Source organism: Carcharhinus amblyrhynchos, chromosome 1, assembly GCF_965287045.1.
Source record: "Carcharhinus amblyrhynchos chromosome 1, sCarAmb.v2.hapA, whole genome shotgun sequence".
Classification (NCBI taxonomy): Eukaryota; Metazoa; Chordata; class Chondrichthyes; order Carcharhiniformes; family Carcharhinidae; genus Carcharhinus; species Carcharhinus amblyrhynchos.
This window is the reverse complement of record NC_137324.1, coordinates 23332438-23355757: the sequence shown is the minus strand read 5'-3', so window position 1 is coordinate 23355757 and position 23320 is coordinate 23332438. Positions and strand designations below refer to the sequence as shown.

General features: G+C 44.8%; 1 protein-coding gene across 1 annotated transcript in view; it reads right to left on the bottom strand.

The window, feature by feature from the left end:
- The window catches only part of chmp3 (charged multivesicular body protein 3), a 34117-nt gene extending 12494 nt beyond the window's left edge, over nucleotides 1–21623 (bottom strand). Inside the window, exons 1-3 of the mRNA XM_080197716.1 lie at nucleotides 21522–21623; nucleotides 10725–10785; nucleotides 5505–5684 (exon numbers count right to left, since the gene is read on the bottom strand). Of these exons, the coding sequence (XP_080053842.1) occupies nucleotides 5505–5684; nucleotides 10725–10785; nucleotides 21522–21566 (286 nt within the window). The 5' untranslated portion in view covers nucleotides 21567–21623. The remainder of the gene's footprint in view (nucleotides 1–5504; nucleotides 5685–10724; nucleotides 10786–21521) is intronic.
- Between the last annotated feature and the right edge of the window lie 1697 nt (nucleotides 21624–23320).

The following is a 23320-nucleotide window of genomic DNA, read 5'->3' as shown; positions in this document are numbered from 1 at the left end:
CACCACTTCAACGGGCAGAGAATTCCAGAGATTCACCACCCTTTGAGTGAAGAAGTTCCTCCTCAACTCCGTTCTAAACCGCCTCCCCTTTATCTTGAGGCTGTGCCCCCTAGTCCTACTGTCTTTTTTGAGCGGGAAGAGTCTCTCCACCTCTATCCTATCCATCCCATTCATCATCTTATACGTCTCAATGAGATCTCCCCTCATTCTTCTAAACTCTAACGAGTACAAGCCTAGTTTATTCAGCCTCTCCTCATAGCTCAATCCCCTCAACTCCGGTATCAGCCTAGTAAACCTCCTCTGCACTCCCTCCAGGGCCAAAATATCCTTGCGCAGGTGCGGCGCCCAAAACTGCACACAGTACTCCAGCTGCGGCCTCACCAATGCCCTATACAGCTGCAGCAAGACCTCCCTACTTTTATATTCAATCCCCCTCGCTATGAAGGCCAGCATCCCATTTGCCTTCCTGACCACCTGCTGCACCTGCAAGCTGGGTTTTTGCGACTCATGCACAAGGACCCCGAGGTCCCTCTGCACCGTCGCCTGCTGCAGTTTTTCGCCACGTAAGTAATAGTCCTTCCTACCATTATTCCTACCAAAGTGGACCACCTCACACTTGCCAACATTAAATTCCATTTGCCATTTCCTGGCCCATTCGCCCAGCCTATCTAGATCCTTCTGCAGACTCTCCACACCCTCCGCACAATTTGCCTTTCCCCAATCTTGGTGTCATCAGCAAATTTCGACACCCTGCACTCGGTTCCCTCCTCCAGATCATCTATATAAATGGTAAATAGCTGAGGCCCCAGCACCGACCCCTGGGGCACCCCACTAGTCACCAACCGCCAATCCGAATAGCACCCATTGACCCCCACTCTCTGCCTCCTATTTGACAACCAATCCTCTATCCACGCTAACACCCTACCCCCAACTCCATGTCCCCTGACCTTCTGCAATAACCTCTTGTGAGGTACCTTGTCAAACGCCTTCTGAAAATCCAGAAAGACCACATCCACCGGCTCTCCTCTATCCACTGCCCTAGACACATCCTCATAGAACTCCAGTAAATTTGTCAGACACGACTTCCCTTTAATGAAACCGTGTTGCGTCCGCCCTATCAAGCAATTCCCTTCAAGATGCCTCGCAATTTCCTCCTTAATGACGGATTCTAACATTTTACCTACCACAGACGTTAAACTAACCGGCCTATAATTCCCCGCCTTTTGCCTGGCACCCTTCTTAAACAACGGCGTAACTTTAGCCGTTTTCCAATCTTCCGGCACTTCCCCGGAATCCAGCGACGTCTGGAAAATAACCACCAAGGCATCCACTATCACCTCCGCCATTTCTTTCAGAACCCTCGGATGCATTCCATCCGGTCCTGGGGACTTGTCCACAATCAGCCCCTCCAGTCTGTCGAGCACCACCTCTCTAGTAACAGTAATGTCATTAAGACCCCCCAGTCCTACCACCTTTCCATCGCTAACACCCGGCAAATTATTCACGTCCTCCTCCGTGAAGACAGAAACAAAAAAGTTATTCAAGACCTTAGCCATATCCCCATCCCCTACCACTAGCTCCCCTTTCTCATCCTCTAAAGGACCAACATTCACCCTAGCCAGCCTCTTCCTTTTTATATATTTATAAAAACTCTTGCTATCCTTTTTTATATTAAGTGCTAGCCCAGCCTCATAGCTTCTCCTACCCTCCTTTATCAACTTCTTTGTCAATCTTTGTTGACATTTAAACCTTTCCCAATCCTCTTCTCGCCCACTACTCTTAGCTACTCTAAATTCCTCCGCTTTTAATTTAACACTTTCCTTCACCTCCTTCGTTATCCACGGCTTATTACCTCTCTTCCTACTGTCCTTTTTAACCATCGGAATAAATTTCTGCTGAGCACCAAGAAAGATCTCCTTAAAGATCCTCCACTGCTCCTCAGCAGACCTACCTTCCAACGCACTCCCCCAGTCCACATTCGCCAATTCTTCTCTCATCCTACCATACTCCCCTCTATTCAAACAAAGGACGCGTGTCCGGGAACCCACTTTCTCCTCCTCCATCTGCACCAGAAACTCCACCATACAATGATCACTCTCTCCAAGAGGATCCTTCACCGCAAGGTCCCTAATTCTACCCGCCTCATTACATAGCACCAGATCCAAGATAGCTCGCTCCCTCGTCGGCTCCAACACACACTGTTCAAGGAAATTATCCCGGCAGCATTCCAAGAACTCCTCCTCGAGCCCACCTCGTCCAACATGGGTCGACCAATCAATATGCAGATTGAAATCTCCCATAACTACTGCCGTCCCATTCCTGCACGCCGCACTTATTTGCGTGTTAACAGCCCGCCCCACCTCCAGATCATTATTCGGGGGCCTATAGACGACACCCACCAGCGTCTTCCTCCCTTTGCTGTTCCTAATCTCCACCCACAACGATTCCACGTTCTGCTCTTTGGCTCCGATATCATCCCTTGCTACCACCTTGATACTATCCTTAATCAGCAGAGCTACGCCACCCCCTCTTTCCTCCTGCCTATCCTTCCTAAACACTTGATAGCCCTGTACATTCATCTCCCAGTCCCTGTCACCTTGCAGCCACGTCTCTGTAATGGCCACCAGATCGTATCCATTTGTGTCGATCTGCGCCACCAGCTCATCCACTTTATTCCGAATGCTTCGTGCATTCAGATAGATAAATCCCTGGGACCTAATGAAGTGTATCCCAGGACATTGTAGGAGGCTAAAGTGGAAATTGCAGGTCCTCTAGCAGAGATATTTGAATTATGGATAGCCACAAGTGCCTGAAGACTGGAGGATGGGAAATGTTGTGTCTTTGTTTAAAAAGGGCTGCAGGAAAAGCCTGGGAACTACAGGCCAGTAAGCCTCATATCTATTGTGGGTATGTTGTTGGAAAGTATTTTGAGAGACGGGATCTACAAGCATTTAGAGAAGCAAGGACTGATTAGGGACAATCAGCATGGTTTTATGAGTGGAAGATCATGTCTCACAAATTTGATTGAGTTGTTTGAAGGAGTAACCAAGAAGGTAAATGAGGGCAGTGCAGTTGATGTTGTCTACATGGACTTTAGCAAGGCCTTTGACAAGGTACCACATGGTAGATTGTTGTATAAGGTTAAATCTCACAGGATCCAAGATGAGGTATCTAAGTAGATACAAAATTGGCTTCTTAACAGAAACCAGAGTTTAATTTTCAAACTGAAGGCCTGTGACCAGCGGTGTGTCTCAGGGATCAGTGCTGGGTCCAATGTTATTTGTCATTTATATTAATGATTTGGATGAGAATATAGGAGGCATGGTTAGTAAGTTTGCAGATGACACCAAGATTGGTGGCATAGTGGACAACAAAGAAAGTTATCCCCAACTGCAACGGGATCTTGATCAACTGGGCCAGTGGGCTGATGAATGGTAGATGGAGTTTAATTTAGATAAATGCGAGGTGATGCATTTTGGTAAACTGAACCAGGGCAGGACTTACTCAGTTAATGGTAGGGCATTAGGGATAGTTACAGAACAAAGAGATCTAGGGATACATGTTCATAGCTCCTTGAAAGTGGAGTTACAGGTGGACAGAGTGGTGAAAAAGGCATTCAGCATGCTTGATTTCATGGGCAGAACACTGAGTACAGGAATTGGGATGTCTTGTTGAAGTTGTACAAGATATTGGTAAGACCACACTTGGAATACTGTGTACAGTTCTGGTCATCCTATTATAGAAGGATATTATTAAACTAGAAAGAGTGCAGAAAAGATTTATTAGAATGCTACCGTGACTTGATGGTTTGAGTTATAAGGAAAGGTTGGATAGACTGGGACATTTTTCTCTGGAGCACAGATGGCTGAGGGATGATCTTATAGAGGTTTATAAGAAATGAGGGGTACAAATCAACTAGAAAGTCAATATCTTTTCCCAAAGGTAGGGGAGTTAAAACTAGAGAGCATTGGTTTAAGGTGAGAAAGGAGAGATACAAAAGGATCCAGAGGGGCAACTGAGCAGCGACAGATCAGCCATGATCTTATTGAATGGCGGGGCAGGCTCAAAGGGCTGGATGGCCTACTCCTGCTCCTATTTCTTATGTTCTTATGAGTGTCTGGAACAAGCTGCCAGAGGTTGTAGTGAGGCGGGTACAATTTTGTCTTTTAATAAGCAGTTAGACAGTTACATGGGTACGATGGGTATAGAGGGCTATAGGCTAAATGTGGGCAATTGGGATTAGCTTAGGGGTTTTAAAAAAAGGGCAGCATGGACAAGTTAGACCGAAGTGCCTGTTGTATGCTGAAAACCTCTATGACTCTGAAAGTTACTTATCAGCCACAAATATTGTCCAGGTCTTACAGCATATGGACACGGGACCTCTTCAGTAGCTGAGAAGTCGGAAATGGTGCTGAACACTGTGCAACCATCAGTGAACATCCCAGCTTCCGACCTTATGGTGGAGGGGAGATCATTGATAAAACAGCTAGCCTAGGAGGAACTCCTCCATCAATATCCTGGAACTGAGATGGTTGACCTCCAACAACTGTAACTATTTTCCCTGGTGCTAGGAATAACTCCAATCATTGTAAAAAATTTCCCCCAGATTTCCACCGACTCCAGTTTGCTGGGACTCCTTGATGCTACACTTGGTCAAATGATGCCTTGATGTCAAAGGCAGTCACTTTCACCTCACTTCTGGAGTTCATCTCTTTTGATTATGTTTGACTTATTTCAGCAAATCACAAAGTTACAACTCATCTAACTTATATAAAAATCCTGTTAAAATTGAACTAGAATTGCTAATGTATCTTTTATTACACTAATAACTCAAGCCTCTGCCTTATGATATAGGATTAAAAGCTAAGTCTAGAGTAGCGTGAACCACACAAGTCTTTGCCTGTCCACACACAGTAATGTACACTGGAGCCACAAGAGGTTATGCTTTGTGTTTCAAATCCAGAAAGACTTTTCAAAATTTTACCTATTTTAATCTGGTTAAAGCTGCCCCTCTACTGAAATGGTTTGAAAGGTCTACGCTCTTCACCATAATTCAACTGCTTTGAGTTTAGTTACGATTCCAGAAAAGGCACAGACTTAAGTCAAGGCTGCCTTTAATATTTTCATTTAGAGGCTTCAATTAAGATTACTGTCGCCTGATATTTCAAGCCTTGTCATTTTGGGATGCTGACAGGGCTTAATTTGGAAACCAGGGCAAAATTATAACCAGCAAATAAAATCATCAGTGATAAATTCAAAGCACTCAGGCATGTTTGTTTCACTGAATGGGGTGAACTACAGCTAATTTTAAAACGTAAAAACAAACAACAAACAAGTGTAAAAATTAAATTACTTGAGAATTTAATAGCTAATGTCCAATCCAGCTTGGGTTGAATGGCAAGTGAGCTTTGCCAGCCTTAAATCAGCCCCTGACTGGAATGGGTCCACAGCAGTGATCACACGAATTTCAACAGACGGTATTAGGACCAATACCAACTACTTACACAATTGGTTCTTCATGCTCATAAGGACGGAGTTCATTTGGGCTTTTGATGCATACAGTTTGCTCACGGCTTTTCTTGACCGCACAATTTCTTTCGCTAATATAGTGCACACGTCCTTTTGGCCCTTCTTTGCAGCATCTTTCACAGATCTTTTGACCTTTTCCTCTTCTCTTTGAATATCTAACAAAGAGATAGAGAAGATCGCAAACAAAACCAGCATTAAGAAAAGAACATGCATTTTGTTACAATGCCATGTGGTGTTATAACCGGATGGCAAGATCCCAGAACTGAACCCCAACTCAAAGACTGTAACTTTTAACTTTATTTTATCAAACACGGACAAGTTGGAGTCACCGGACTGCTTATTAGTTTTACCAAAGGAAAACATTTATTAAACATGAAAGAAATGGATTATATTACAATACTCCTTTACTCTCTCCTTACCCTAACAAACACACACAGGTTTTAGATTAATATGGATGATCAAGTACATTTGAAGCTACAATGGTCTCATTAGCACACAACTTTGTGGTTTGTGGATTCTTTCTCAGAATTTCCTCAAGTAATTTTTATAGATGAGTTTTCACTTCACTTTTAGTAGTAGTAATTCCTGTCATGATTTCAAACCAACCCCTTTCAGTTTCCTCTGCCTCAACTGGCTTACGATTTCTTCTCACTGTCAATTGCTTTAACTTTCAAGTCCCAGCTTCTAAATGCAATTACTTCAAAACAAAGTCTTCTCCCAACTATAAACTAAGGGTTAAATAGAATGACTTCTTTAGCCCTGCTATAACATCCGTAATAATAGCTTCTAACATGTTCCCATTGATAAATCCTCAGCCAACTGGCCTGCAGTTTCCTGCTCATTGTTTCCTTCTATTTTTAAACAAACAAATTGATTTGGAAAATTAAAACCAATGCATCAACTATCTCACATCAACTAGCCACTTCTTTCAAGACCTTAAGATAAAGTCCATCCAGACCCAGGGATTTGTCAATCTGCAGCCCCAACAATTTGTTCAATACCACTTCCCTAGTGATTCCTTCCATTTCCTGATTTACAGCTATTTCTGGAATGTTATTGTATCCTCTACAGTGAAGACCAATGTAAAACATCTGTTCAATGCATCTACTTTCCATTATCAATTCCCTGGGCATACTTACTCTGGGACAACACTCACTTTATTTACTCACCTTATTTATATATGTATAGAAATTCTTACTAACTGTCCTTATATTTTTAGCAATCTTTCTCTCATCCTCTAATTCCTCCTTCTTATTCATCTTATCACTTGTTGTTCTTTATATTCTGTCCAATCTTCTGACCTACCACCTGTCTTTGCACAACATGAGTTGTTACTATTTTTAGCCTTTTAAGTTACCCAAGGATGGGGGATCCTTCCCTTATAATGTTTCTTTCTCATCAGAATGTATTTATTCTGTGTGTTCGGAAATATCCCGTTATACATCTGCTGCTGTATGTCGATTGACCCTATCTCTTAACCTCATTTGTCAGTTCACTTCAGCTAGCTCTCGTTTCTTGCCCTCATAATTCCCTTATTTATGGTTAATACACTAGTCTTCGGCACACTCTTGGCTCCCTCAGACTGGATGTAAAATCCAATCATATTATGATCTTTGCTACCTATGAGGTTATTAATCCTATCTCATTGCACAATACCAGATTTAGTATAATCTGCTCCAGATCATGCTGTTCAAAGAATCTCTACAGTGCAGAAGAGGCCATTCAACCTATCGCGTCTGCACTGACTTTCTGAGAGTACCTTCCCTAGGCCTTCTCCCTCTCCCTATCCCCATAATCCCACATATTTGCCACGGCCAATCCATCTAACCCACACATCTTGGGACATTAAGAGGCAATTTACCATGGTCAATCTACCTAACCTGCAGTCATTTTGGACTGTGGGAAGAAACCAGAGCACCTGGAAGATACGCACGCAAACACAGGGAGACATGAAACTCCACACAGCCAGTCACCCGAGGCCAGAATTGAACCCAGGTCCCTGGAGCTGTGAGGCAGCAGTGTTAACCACTGTGCCACTCATGTTCTAGCAAGCTTTGCCCATCTGATTTTTCCCGTCTATATGTAAATTAAAATCCCCATGATTATTGCTGTACCTTTCTGACAAGCTCCCATTATGACTCCCTTTATATTCAATGTCTTGTCTTTAAGATGCAAAGTTGCCATAGCCCCAGATGACCGTAGGTTGTGCTCCCCTTTGAGGCAGACAGCTGACTGGTGGTAATTTAACTTGAGGATCACCACACCTCAGGCAAGTGGCAAGGTTGTGAAGGCAGAGCCTTCATGAAAAATCTCAGCCAGTACAGGAATTGAACCCGTGCTGTTGGTGTAACTCTGCTTCATAAACAAACCGTGCCTTTATCATTTCTCATCTCAATCCAAACCGCTTCTGCATTCTGGTTTCCTGAACTTTGGTCATTCCTCTAAAGAGTCCATTATCAGCAAAGAGATGAGTGCGTAGGAAATAGGTGCAGGAGAAGTCCATTCAATCCTGCACTGCCATTCAACTGGATCATGGCTGATCCTCTCCCTCAATGTGATTTTCCCATACTATTCCTATATCCCTTGATAGTCCAAAAACGCGCAGGTTAGGTTGACTAGCCATGCTAAATTGCTCCTTGGTGTTGGGGGGAAACCAATAGGGGAAATATGTGGGGTTTACGTGTTAGGGCCTGGGTGGGACTGTTGTTGGTGCAGGCTCAATGGGCTGAATGGCCTTCTTCTGCACTGTAGGATTCTATGATTCTATGATATCTTTAATAACTGGAAATAGAAATAACTAGAAACTAGGGGCGGCACAGTGGTTAGCACTGCTGCCTCATAGCTCCAGGAACCTGCATTCAAATCTGGTCTTGGGTGACTGTGTGAAGTTTGCACATTCTCCCCGTGTTTGTGTGGGTTTCCTTCAGGTGCTACGGTTTCCTCCCACAGTCCAAAGATGTGCAGGTTAGGTTGACTGACCAATTATGGGGATAGGGACCTGGGTGGGATTGCAGTCAGTGCAGACACGATGGGTTGAATGACCTCCTTCTGTGCTGTAGTGATTCTATGAAATCTATCGACTTCAGTGTTGAATATACAATGCCTGAGGCTTGACAGCCCTCTGGATACCCTGAGTGAAGAAATACATCTTCATCTCAGTCCCAAACAGCCTTTCCATTATTCTAAGACTGTGTCCCTTGTTCTAGGCACCACAATAAGAGGAAACATCTGCATCTACCCTGTCAAGTCTGTAAGAATTTTGTATGTTTAAATGAGATTATCTCTTGTTCTTCTAAATGTATGTTTTGGTTAGTGTTTTTTGAAAGGGTTGGCCTGGATATCACAGAACCAGCTGTTGTTCTTTAAATAACATCATGGAATTGCTAAATTTTCCCTCAGTGTACCTGAACAGGCACCAGAGTGTGACAGCTAAGAGATTTTCACAGTAGCTTCATTGCAGTGCTGATGTAAGCCTACTTGTGACACTTCAAATAAACTTCAACTTAAATTGTTAATTTTTTTTCAATTATTCCATCCAAAAAGCCTAATTCAAACTGAATCTGAATCATGGCTCCCACGAGAGGAACACACAAGATCCAAGCTGACATGATGAGGCATTATATCCCATCCTGGGCTTGATCTGATGCTTGACCTTAGCCCAAAGGCCAAGATGGCTGTGAAAGACTACATCAGGTGACTCCTCAGCTGAACCTCATTGACTACCCTGATCCAGGTAAGTACCATTATCATCCACCTGAACAAGTCAACAGGTTTCACAACACAGCCAAGGAGTCACACTTTCCTAATGCCATACTGGATCACGAGCCTAGATTAGACTAAAATCCTGAAGTGAGGCTTAACCACCTAACTTTCTGACTCAGGAAAATATTAACATGCCAAGAGCTTAGTCACCTATTTAAAAGAAATGTAAATATTGTGAAGTTTAATGAGAAAAATAATGTTTAATTTGTTTCTCTAACAGAATTTGTAAAAATTGACAGACAAATGTTGAAGGAATATGTAAAACTGGCTAAAATGGGGAAGCAGAATGCAACCTCAGAATCTAACAAAGCCTATCATCAACCACACAATGGTGCTTCTAACAAGGGTCACTAGACAGAAATCCGAATTGGAAATCTTGTATCATTGTTTCCCTCTTGCTAACCAAGGCTCTCAGACCAAACCGCATTACCCCAACCACAACCATGGCTCAGATCAGCTAACTCCACGCAAGCCACTAATGTAACCTTCTTAGTATAAATAATGCACACAATGGGGGATTCATTATCTTCTTCTAAAATCTGCATTATATCATGAACTATAGTTTCCTCACTGGCATTGTTTTGTTGGCCTTCTACATTCAGGACTTGGACCTGTCTGACGCTTTTTTATTGAATGGGATCCCAATTAATAAGAATAAAGAATAGTTAATCAGCCCATCCAGCAACATTTATTTATTTCTTTATTCAATACATTGAATAAATAAGCTTGTAAATGTTATATTAACATCCGTTTATTCTCATTTAAGAAATCAATGCTACTCTTTCAGACAGTATGTTAGCACCAGACTTGATTGATACCTTTGTTTTGCTGGATGGGTTAAAAACTGCAGCTACACCATAAGATTTCATGTCCTGCAAAATGTTTATATCAACCCAGTTCATCTAAAATTGCTCTCAACATAGCCAAAGTTTGGAAGGACAATATTCTATTTGTATTGCTGGGAGATTTTAGTAAAACATCTGGATTATAGAACCCATAGAATCCCTACAGTGCAGAAGGAGGCCACTCAGCCCATTAAGTCTGAACTGACCACAATCTCACCCAGGCCCTATTTATCCTGCTAATCCCCTGAGACTATGGTCAATTTAGCATGGCCAATCCCCCTAACCCGCACATCTTTGGACTGTGGGAGGAAACTGGAGCGCCCAGAGGAAACACCCGTAGACAGGGGGAGAACGTGCAAACTCCACACAGGGAGTGACCCCAGGCCGGAACTGAACCTGGGTCCCTGGCGCTGTGAGGCAGCAATGCTACCATGCTGCCAGATTGTAGACCCAACCATTACATTTTACTAAAAGATTTCTGACAAGTTCCATCAAAAATCCTATACCAAGTGTCTTCCTCAACGCTTCACAGAATATCGCATCAAACTACATAATTGAACTACATAATGAAAAAGAAACTTTACTTACCTCGGATTTGTCTGTCAATCACTCTCATCTCCTTTCTTATTTTTAATCCCCATTCTGTGATCTAATCAGAACCAAATTGCAATAGTATTAAAACCACATCATTTATTTTGAAATTTAATGGTGGTTAAAATCATGGGAACATCCCACATAACAGTACCTTCTCTACAACCTAGATATGACTGTGACACTACATTCTGCACTCTCTCCTTTCCTTCTCTATGAACGGTATGTTTTGTCTATATCATGTGCAAGAAACAATACTTTTCACTGTATATTAATATATGTGACAATAATAAATCAAATCAAGTACTGAGAGTACTTCCACCACACAAATTGCAGCAACTCCAGACCAGAATTCACAACCACCTTCTCAATAGCAACAATGGAGGCACACCCAGCCCAGTCGACTCTCCTCAATCACATCTGGGGACTTGTGCCAAAACTAGTCAAGCAACAGTCATACTCACCAAATCATTCCAGCCAAGGTCCCAGATTCCCCCATTACCATTTCTGGGTTTGTCCTGTTCAGCAGGACAGATATAACAGAGGTGGCGGCACTGTTGTATACAGTCAGGAAGGAGCAGACATGAGAGTCCTCAACATTGACTCCAGACCTATAAGGTCTTACAGCATCAAGTGAAACATCGGTAAGGAAGTCTCCTGTGATTACCATCCATACCCCTCCTCAGCTAATGAATCAAATACATGAATAGGATGAGAATAGAGGGATATGGTCCTCGGAAGGGTAGGGGGTTTTAGTTCAGTTGGGCAGCTTGGTTGGTGCAGGCTTGGAGGGCCAAAGGGCCTGTTCCTGAACTGTAATTTTCTTTGAATCAGTGCATCTCCAGGTTCAGCCTCTCCATTCACAGGTTTTAAGTCGGTCCGCCTTGTGTCCAACGAGGGGCATACACGCGATGGGTCGTACTTGGGCTGCTCTTGGTTGTTTGAGATTGGCCTAACGCTTCATGTCGTTAGTGTGTGCCTAAACTGGACAAGATACTGGGCAAGACAACAGCTCAGTGACTATCACTATTTGCTGTGCAGACACATGGATTTGGGCCAGTGTCTGTGGGAGTTTGCGCATTCTCCCCGTGCTTGTGTGGGTTTTCTCCGGGTGCTCCGGTTTCCTCCCACACCCCAAAGATGTGCTGTTAGGCTGACTGGCAGTAATAAATTGTCCCTAAATTAGTTTCCCTCAATGTGGATGGCTATAAAACATTAGACAAGGGTCACAGGTGGAGGGGGGGGACTGGTGGTGTTAAGATGGTGGCGCGGGCTCGTTGGGCCGAAGGGCCTGTTTCCCGGGCTGTTTTTGTTCTTTGTTCCAAAGAAGCACTGAAAGGCACCAAATGCATCTTATGTGGCAGACTTCAAAGTCCATTACCGAGACTTTCTTGGTAGGGTCACTGACAATGGAAGGGGAACTGAAAATTAGAGGCCATAGGCTTAAGGTGAGAGGGGAAAGATTTAAAAAGCACTAGAAGTGCTGGTGTGTTGTGGAATGAGTTGCCAAAGAGAGTGGTTGAAGCAGGTACAATTGCAACATTTAAAAAGCATTTGGTTTAAGTACAGGGATGGGAAAGGATGAGAGAGGCTATGGGCCAAACACAGGTAATTGGGACTAGCTGGGAGGGCGCCACGGTCAGCATGGGCCAGTTTGGCTGAAGACCCTCTTTCCAGGCTACATTGCTCTATGACTCTGAGTTCTGAAGTGCATATATGCCAGATTGGCCTATGGACAAGAGAACCAATAATACAGGAAAACTTATTTGACCTTTTCCTCACCAACCTACCTGCCATAGGTGAATCTGTCCATGAAAGTATTGGTAGGAGAGACCACCATCCTGTCTTCACATTGAAGATACCCTCCATCATGTTGTATGACACTATCATTATGCAAAACAGATCTAGCAATTTAAAACTGGGTATTCATGAGGTACTATGGGCCATCAGCAGCAGCAAAATTGTAATCAAACACAAATATGTAACCTCATGGTTTGACATATTCCTCACCCTGCCAAGAGCAGCACCAGGTATACCTAAAAATGAGATGCTAACCTGCTGAAGCTACAACACAAGGCTGCATGCATGCTAAACAACGGAAGCAGCATGCTACAGGCAGAGCTAAACAGTCCCAAAACCAAAGGATCAGATCAAAGCTCTGCAGTACTACCACATCCAAATGTGAATGATGGTGCAAATGACAAGGCTGAAGCTTTTGCAACCATCTCCTCCTGAAGTTCCCATGGTCACAGATGCCAGTCTTCAGCCAAATAGATTCACGCCATGTGCCAGGAAGTGGCTGAAAGCTGCAAAGGCTATGGGCCTTGACTTCATCCCAGCTATAGTACAAAAGACTTGTGTTCCAGAACTGTGCGCCTAGCAACGCTGTTCCTACACAGCCAGAACACAGAGCACTGTCATCTACCCAACAACATGGAAAATTGCCCAGGTTTGTCCTGTCCACAAAAACAAGACAAATCCAACCTGGCCAATTATCACCCATCAGTCATTTTGCTCAATTGTAAGCAAAATGCAGAAAAGGATAGTTGACAGTGCTAAGAAGCAGAACTTACACCTTAATATCCTAGTCACTGAAGCTCAGTTTGGTTCCACCAGAGCCACATTACAGCCTTCACCACCACACGGATAAAAGAGGTAAGGTGAGAGGCAACTTCTCTTGACATCAAGACAGCATTTGACCCAGTGTGACACCAAGGTGGCCTGTGGGAATCAGCGGCAAAACCCTCCACTGGTTGGAGTCATATTTGGAGTCATTATTGGAGAGCAATCATCTCAGCACAAAGGAAGTGCAGTAGGAGTTCCTCTGGGTAGTGCCATAGACCCAACCATCTTCAGTTGTTTCATCAATGACCTTCCTTCCATCATTAGATCAAAAGTAGGGACGTTCAGATAAATTCACAATGTTCCATATCATTCACAATCCCCAGATACTGAAACAGTCCACAGCCAAGATCTAGACAACATTCTGGCTTAGAATGATAAGTCACAAGTAACATTCGTGCCACACAAGTGGCAGACAATGAACATCTCCAACAAGAAAGACTCTAACCATTGCCACTTCGCATTCAATAACATTACCATCACCATTCTGGGGGTTACTACTGACCAGAGGTTGAACTGGAGTAGTCATGTACTGTGGCTACAAGAGCAGGTCAAAGACTGAGAATTCCACAGCAAGTAACTCATCTCTTCATTCTCAAAGCCTGCCAACAATCTACAAGGCACAAGTCAGGAGTGTGATGGAATACTTTCCATTTGCCTGGATGAGTGCAGCTCCAACAACATTCAACAAGCTCGATATCATCCAGGACAAAAAAAACTCACCTGATTAGCATCCCATCCATCACTTTAAAATCCACTCCCTCCATGACCAGTGTACAGCGACAGCAGTGCGCACCATTCTACAAGATGCATTGAAGCAACTTGCCAAGCCTCCTGTAGTAGCAGTTTCTGTTTAATTCTGGAACTTCCTCTCTAACAGCACTATGGATGTACCTACACTGCATGGACTGGAGCTGTTTCAGAAGGCAGCCCTCGAAGACAATTAGAAATGGTGGCTTTGGCAGCGCCCATGAACAAATATAAACAAACTAGGAATGGATAATAAATGTTACTCTTGCTAAATAATACCCATAACCCAAGAATGAATTAAAACATATAAATTAATCTAGTCAACAGTGGGTTTTATAATTCAAACTGAAGTTAATAACAGCAAGATTATCATTAGTAGAGCTGCAAATGCAGGGATAACATTTGTTTTAGATTAATCAAAGAATGCAATTCTCATGGATGACTAGCAGAGTCGGTAAACTCCTTTGTTATTTGTGCAAAATGTAATGATCTGAGATTTATTCATGTCGTATAGTATTACTGTCTTTACTTCATGCTCAGACCATAGAAACAATAATCATAGATATGGGGAAGGAAAATAAATCACTGAATAATAAATCAGAGGATTATTCTAATGCATTCATAACCTACAGTGAGATATTTATCCAGACAATGGGAAGCAGTCTTTATCCAGATTCAGTTTGTTTTCCATATTTTCTTAATTGGCCAGGGTTTTAAAATCTATTTTTCACCTCTCCCAGGAGGTTATAAGACTCCAGGCAAGTAGGGCGTGTCTGTATCATGACGTGTAAGGCATCACAACTATTTGGGACAGGCAGGACTCTGGAGTGCCAATCTATATAAACGACATTAAACTGCATTCAAATCCTATTCCTTACTTATTTTTGTATTTACCATATTCCCATTTGGCTTGTACTATTCTCAAGTCCCGTCTGCAACTAATTTAAATCTTTATCCTTTCGTTATGGCCTGAGTTCTTTCCAACTCTGCCTTCTCTTCCAATAACTTATACTGTACGAGCTTGTGCCCTCTACTTCAATGATTCCCTTTCTGTGAGGATGCTACTACAGAATGCCTACCAGTCTGGTACAAACCACAACTGCAGCACTGCAGAAAAGAATTCACTCAGGACTTTGGGGATCTTCATTCCAAATATTTCATTCTTTCACATGTAACCCTAGACAGTAACTGAGTTACTCTACCCAAAGAGAGAAACAACAGCCGACACAAACTTAGTTCTCATCTGCTAGTAATTTGCTCTTTCAAAGCAAAATAGCCGAACTGGAGCCAGGTTTAGTGCCTTCCCATCACTAGGGATATGTGACCTTTCTGGTTTATATCTTTTGGAAGAAATACAGTCAGACTTCACATTCGATTACCACATAGAATCCCTACAGTCCAGAAGAGAGCCAATCGATCCACTGAGTCTGCACCAACTCTCCAAAGGAGCACCTCACCCAGGCCCAGGCCCAGACCCCCCATCCTATCCTTGTAGCCCGATGCATTTGCCATAGTTAACAACCTCAGGACTTCCATACGCAATCTACAAGCAAATTTAAACATCACCATGGCAAAACATGGCAGCCAATTTGAGTACAAGGTCGTAGAAGTAGCAATGTGATGCGTTAGAACTAGATCGTTTGTTTCAGGTCCTTTGTTTGAGCAATAAATACCGGACAGAATACTGGGTAGAACTCCCTTCGAAAAATTCCAAAAAATCTTTTATGCCCAACTCAGAGGACAGAGAGGGCCTCAGTTTAAAATCTTATCTGAAAGGCAATTTGTGGACAGAATTCCAGAGCTATAAGACAGGGATAGAGAGGTAAGGGGATCAGAGGTTACAGGGGAAAGGTGAGAGAGTGGAGTAGTGGAGCAGACTCGATGGGCCAAATGGCCTAATATATCTTTGATTCGATTTGATTTATTATTGTCGCATGTATTAACATACAATGGAAAGTATTGTTTCTTGTGCGCTATACAGACAAAACATACTGTTCATAGACAAGGAAACAAGTGAGTGTAGAATGTAGTGTTACAGTCATAGCTAGGGTGTAGAGAAAGATCAACATAATGCGAGGTAGGTCCATTCAAAAGTCTGACAGCAGGGAAGAAGCTGTTCTTGAGTCGGTTGGTACATGACTTCAGACTTTTGTTATCTTTTTCCCGCTGCAAGAAGGTGGAAGACAGAATGTCAGGGGTGTCCCGGGTCCTTAATTATGCTGGCTACTTTGCCCAGGCAGTGGAAGTGTAGACAGAGTCAATGGATGAGAGGCTGGTTTGCGAGATGGATTGGGCTACATTCACAACTTTTTGTATCTCCTTGCGGTCTTGGGCAGAGGAGGAGCCATACTAAGCTTTGATACAACCAGAAAGAACGCTTTCTATGGTCAAAGAACAAAAAAAAGTATAGCACAGGAACAGGTCCTTCAGTCCTCTAAACCTGTGCTGATCATGATATCCTAACAAAACTAAAGAAAGTATTCCGTCCTTACTCAGTCCAGATCCCTCTATTCCCTCCCTATTCATGTACCCATCCAGATGCCTTTTAAATGTTGCTAATGTTCCAGCATCCATCACCTCCTCTGGCAGCATGTTCCAGGCATCCACCCCTCTCAGCATAAAAAACATCACCTGCACATCTCCCTTAAATTTTCCCTCCCTCATCTTGAACCTACGCCCCCTTGTAATTAACACTTCCACCCTGGGAAAAAGCCTCTGACTACTCACCTTGTCTATTTCTCTCATAATTTAGTAGACCTCTATCAGGTCTCCCTTTAGCCTCTGTCTTTCCAGGGAAAACATTCCTAGTTTATTCAACCTCGAGACCAGGCAACATCTTGGTGAGCTTTCTTTATGCTCTGCACGTTCTCCCCATGTCTGTATGGGTTTTCTCCCACAATCCGGTTAGGTGCATTGGCCTGGCTAAATTCTCCCTCAGTGTACCCAAACAGATGCTGGAGAGTCGTGACTAGGAGATTATCACAGTAACTTCACTGCAGTGTGAATGTAATCTACTTGTGACACTATTAAGTAAACTTAAAAACTTTTTCTCATCAATTATCTTTAAATTTGAGTTGATTTATTATTGTCACATGTATTAGTATACTGTCAAAAATACTGTTTCTTGCGCACTTTACAGACAAAGCATCCCATTCGTAGAGAAGGGAACAAGAATGCAGAATGTAATGTTACTATCATAACCAGGATGTAGAGAAAGATCAACTTAATGCAAGGTATGTTCATTCTAAGTTTTACGGCGGCAGGGAATAAGCTGTTTTTGGGTCAGTTGGTACGCGACCTCAGACCTTTGTATCTTTTTCCCAATGGAAAAAGGTGGAAGAGAATATGTCCAAGGTGTGTAGGGTCCTTGGTTATGCTGGCTGCTTTGCCGAGGCAGTGAGAAGTGTAGACAGAGTCAATGAATGGGAGGCTGGTGTGTGTGATGGATTGGGCTACATTAACGACACAACCTCTTGTCACCTCTTTAAAAACGTCAATCAAATTAGTGAGACATGACCTTCCCCGTACAACTAATCCATTTTCTTCCAAATGTGCACACATCCTATTCCTCAACATCTTCTCCAAAAGTTTCCCCACCACTGACGCCAGGCTCACAGACCTATAATTTCATGGATTACCCCGGCTTCCTTTCTTAAACAAGGGAACAACGTTTAGGCTATTCTCCAGTCCTTTGGAATCTCATTTGTGGTCAAAGAGGATGTGAAGATATTTATAAAGGCTCCAGCTGTTTCTCTCCTTGCCTCCTGCAGTAACCTGGGATAGACCCCATCTGGCTTGAGGGCTTGTCTACCTTAATGGATCCCATCTAGCCTCAGGTACTGGTATATCTATCTACCTTGTCTACCTTTTATGGACTTAAGGCATGGCCACTAACAGTGTGGACTGGGATAATGTGCACAAGAGGCCAATCTTGGATGGCTGGCAGGCAGTCTGACAATTTAGAAATAGTGGAGAGGTCAAGAGAGGCGATGATGAGGTGGGGCATGGGTGTCATCAGGGTACATATAGTAAATGACAGTGTGGTGGTTGGCAAGGGGCAGCTAGAGAATTTTCATAGTAACTATATTGCAATGTTAAGCCTACATGTAATATGAATAAATACACAAACAAAGCATGTAGATGAGAAATAGGAAAGGGGAATGAAGTCTTGTTGGAGACAAGAGACAGCAGTGCAGTGATAGGCCTGGAGCATTCGATGAGAGAGAGCAGTGCAGGGAGGGGCCTGGAGCAGTCTATGAGGGAGTGGTGCAGTGAGGGCCTTCAGCAGTCTGAGAGAGGACAGCAGTGCAGTGATGGGCTGGGAGCAGTTTATGAGAGAGAACAGTACAGTGAGGGCCTGGAGCAGTCAATGAGAGAGTAGCGCAGTGGGGAACCTGGAGCAGTCTATGAGGTAGGACAGCAGTGCAGTGGGGAACCTGGAGCAGTCTATGAGATAGGACAGCAGTGCAGTGGGGAACCTGGAGCAGTCTATGAGATAGGACAGCAGTGCAGTGGGGAACCTGGAGCAGTCTATGAGATAGGACAGCAGTGCAGTGGGGAACCTGGAGCAGTCTATGAGATAGGACAGCAGTGCAGTGGGGAACCTGGAGCAGTCTATGAGATAGGACAGCAGTGCAGTGGGGAACCTGGAGCAGTCTATGAGATAGGACAGCAGTGCAGTGGGGAACCTGGGGCAGTCTATGAGATAGGACAGCAGTGCAGTGGGTAACCTGGAGCAGTCTATGAGATAGGACAGCAGTGCAGTGGGGAACCTGGGGCAGTCTATGAGATAGGACAGCAGTGCAGTGAGGAACCTGGAGCCGTCTATGAGATAGGACAGCAGTGCAGAGAGGAACCTGGAGCAGTCTATGAGAGAGCAGTACAGTGAGGAACCTGGAGCAGTCTATGAGATAGGACAGCAGTACAGTGAGGAACCTGGAGCAGTTTATGAGATAGGACAGCAGTAAAATGCAGTGAGGAGCCTGGGGCAGTCTATGAGATAGGACAGCAGTGCAGTGAGGAACCTGGAGCAGTCTATGAGATAGGACAGCAGTGCAGTGAGGAACCTGGAGCAGTCTATGAGATAGGACAGCAGTACAGTGAGGAACCTGGAGCAGTTTATGAGATAGGACAGCAGTAAAATGCAGTGAGGAGCCTGGGGCAGTCTATGAGATAGGACAGCAGTGCAGTGAGGAACCTGGAGCAGTCTATGAGATAGGACAGCAGTACAGTGAGGAACCTGGAGCAGTCTATGAGATAGGCCAGCAGTAAAATGCAGTGAGGAGCCTGGATAAGTCTATGAGATAGGACAGCAGTGCAGTGAGGAACCTGGAGCAGTCTATGAGATAGGACAGCAGTACAGTGAGGAACCTGGAGCAGTCTATGAGATAGGACAGCAGTAAAATGCAGTGAGGAGCCTGGGGCAGTCTATGAGATAGGACAGCAGTGCAGTGAGGAACCTGGAGCAGTCTATGAGAGAGCAGTACAGTGTGGAACCTGGAGCAGTCTATGAGATAGGCCAGCAGTAAAATGCAGTGAGGAGCCTGGGGCAGTCTATGAGATAGGACAGCAGTACAGTGAGGAACCTGGAGCAGTCTATGAGATAGGCCAGCAGTGCAGTGAGGAACCTGGAGCAGTCTATGAGATAGGCCAGCAGTACAGTGAGGAGCCTGGAGCAGTCTATGAGATAGGCCAGCAGTGCAATGCAGTGAGGAGCCTGGAGCAGTCTATGAGAGAGCAGTACAGTAGGGAACCTGGAGCAGTCTATGAGATAGGACAGCAGTGCAATGCAGTGAGGAGCCTGGAGCAGTCTATGAGAGAGAGCAGTACAGTGGGAAACCTGGAGCAGTCTATGAGATAGGACAGCAGTGCAGTGAGGAACCTGGAGCAGTCTATGAGAGAGAGCAGTACAGTGGGGAACCTGGAGCAGTCTATGAGATAGGACAGCAGTGCAGTGAGGAACCTGGAGCAGTCTATGAGATAGGACAGCAGTGCAGTGGGGAACCTGGAGCAGTCTATGAGAGAGAGCAGTACAGTGGGGAACCTGGAGCAGTCTATGAGATAGGCCAGCAGTGCAATGCAGTGAGGAGCCTGGAGCAGTCTATGAGAGAGCAGTACAGTAAGGAACCTGGAGCAGTCTATGAGATAGGACAGCAGTGCAATGCAGTGAGGAGCCTGGAGCAGTCTATGAGAGAGAGCAGTACAGTGGGAAACCTGGAGCAGTCTATGAGATAGGACAGCAGTGCAGTGAGGAACCTGGAGCAGTCTATGAGAGAGAGCAGTACAGTGGGGAACCTGGAGCAGTCTATGAGATAGGACAGCAGTGCAGTGAGGAACCTGGAGCAGTCTATGAGAGAGAGCAGTACAGTGGGGAACCTGGAGCAGTCTATGAGATAGGCCAGCAGTGCAGTGGGGAACCTGGAGCAGTCTATGAGATAGGACAGCAGTGCAGTGGGGAACCTGGAGCAGTCTATGAGATAGGCCAGCAGTGCAGTGGGGAACCTGGAGCAGTCTATGAGATAGGACAGCAGTACAGTGGGGAACCTGGAGCAGTCTATGAGATAGGACAGCAGTGCAGTGAGGAACCTGGAGCAGTCTATGAGATAGGACAGCAGTGCAGTGAGGAACCTGGAGCAGTCTATGAGATAGGCCAGCAGTGCAGTGGGGAACCTGGAGCAGTCTATGAGATAGGACAGCAGTACAGTGGGGAACCTGGAGCAGTCTATGAGATAGGACAGCAGTGCAGTGAGGAACCTGGAGCAGTCTATGAGATAGGACAGCAGTGCAGTGAGGAACCTGGAGCAGTCTATGAGATAGGACAGCAGTGCAGTGAGGAACCTGGAGCAGTCTATGAGATAGGCCAGCAGTGCAGTGGGGAACCTGGAGCAGTCTATGAGATAGGCCAGCAGTGCAGTGAGGAGCAATGGAGATCTCTCTATAACGCAGCAATTCTACTTCCTCGGAGAGCGAGTGAATGAGGAACAGCTCAGCCTAACTCGCTAGCTGCCCCCGCATTGTGACGTCGGCTGACCAGCAGCCGACTCGCCCACTCACACACAGCCTGAGACTGCGGCGCACCAATAAGCAGCGGAATAGGCAGAACTTCCGCCAACTGCCCGCCCCCTCCCCACCGCCACAAAGTTAGGTTTACCCGGCATCAACAACATCGATTACAGGAGAGACCGGGACAGGGAAAGAGGGAGAAAGAGTGAGAGAGAGGGAAAGATACAGGGAAAGAGAGAGAAAGAGTGAGACAGAGAGAGAAAGATACAGTGAAAGACAGAGCGGAGAAGGCGGTTTCGCCGTTTGGAAAGTGCTATCCGCGTAGCCACTTTTTTTTGCACACATGTCCCGGCAAAACCGGTAGTTCCTCGATTCGGTTGTACGGTGTGTAAATCAGTATTTTGAGACATGTATAATTACCAGGTCTTTGGGAGGCCGCTCCTGTGATTTTCCAAACAGCCCCATGTCGCCCCAGCTGCCGTGGACTGATTCTCACTCCGCCCAACCGTCACCTCCCGGACCCGTGACGTCACCGCCCCGCATTCTGCCCGGCTGCCGCGGGGCGGCGCTGCGGCCGAGTCACTCAACAACCACAACAACAACCTACATAGATCTAGCACCTTTCACAATGTAGGACTATGGAGTTCCTACCGTGCAGAAACAGGCCATTCGGTCCATCGAGCCTGCACCAACAGCAATCCTGTCCAAGCCCTATCCACCTGTAAGCCAGCCACCTGGTCAGCACTGCTGCTTCACAGCGCAGTCGATTTATGGGGTTACGGGAATAGAGCCTGGGTGGGATTATAGTCAATGCAGGCTTGATGGGCCAAATGGTCTCCTTCTGCACTGTGGTTCATCCATCGTCGTCCATGAGGACCTCAACACCATTAGTCATTTTGAGGCTGGATGCAGTGTGTCCGAAGATGACTTTGGCACGGAAAGACCTGGCATATATTGGACAGACTTCTGTAGGCATAGTAGTTGTTGCGCTGGTGACTCTGGACTTGTGCAACTCGCACTTAAGTTGTGCTTCAGCAATGCACCTTGCTTTGTAAGCTTGACAGCCCTTGTGGATATTCTGGTGGATTGAGGGGATGAGACCAATGGAAGGTCCTGCGTTGTGGGGATTCTAATGAATGCCACATATTTACCTTATTAGACCTCCAACACTTAAGGGGGAATTTAGCATAGCCAATCTATCTAACCTGCACATCTTTGGACTGAGGGAGGAAACCTGAATGCCTGGATGAAACGCATTGCAGACCGAGAGAGAATGTGGAAACTCCATACAGTCACCCGAGAATTGAACCCAGGTCCCTGGCGCTGTGAGGTAGCAGTGTTAACCACTGTGCCACCATGCCACTCATCAGGCAGCATCAGGAGGAGGCCCTGCCCTTCTTTCTCATTACTTACAAAATACATAGTGATTATGCAAGATTTCTTGCGGGATAGAAAGCCACACATTCACACAAGTGACCTCGTGACATGTTTTAGACAATACCTTTAATGTATTAAATCATCCCATGAGCTGACACTAGGATGTTAGGAAACAAAACATGACGCACAAAGTGGAGAAAGCAGGTCAGATGACCAAACGTTGAGGATCTGAAAGGAGAGAAGTGAAAAAGAGATACAGATAGGTGTGCGGAGAGAATACATGGTAGCTTAAGCCATGGCTGCTAATAGTGGAGTGAATAAACTAGGGCTGATCAAGAGGTTAGAATTAGAGGAGTACAAGGGTCTGGTATATACAGGGTTAATGTGGGACTGAATACAGTACTGCCCACACAGTAAAAATTCACATGACCCAGACCTAGGACCAGTAGCTGTCGGCCAGAGACATGTAAAATGTCCATGCCTGCACCCTTTACTATATAATTGCATATATTTAGTTACAAGTAGTTAGTAAAGACATAATATTAAAGTACAAAAGACTACAAAGACTTCCTTATCAGACATGTTCTGCAATCAACAGCATTACAACACAGATATCTAAAAGAGTTGTGTGGCTACATAGTTAGGGAGAGGCTGGACCACAGATTGATTTGAAAACAAGGATGAGAAATTTAAAATCAACGTGTTGCTGGACAAGGAACCAAGTAACAAGGAGCCTGGGGCTTGGCTACTCTCTCTGGGACTGGAACCTAGACTTCCTAACCTACAGACCGCAATCAGTAAGGACAGGTAACAACACCTCCTGCACGATCATCCTCAACACC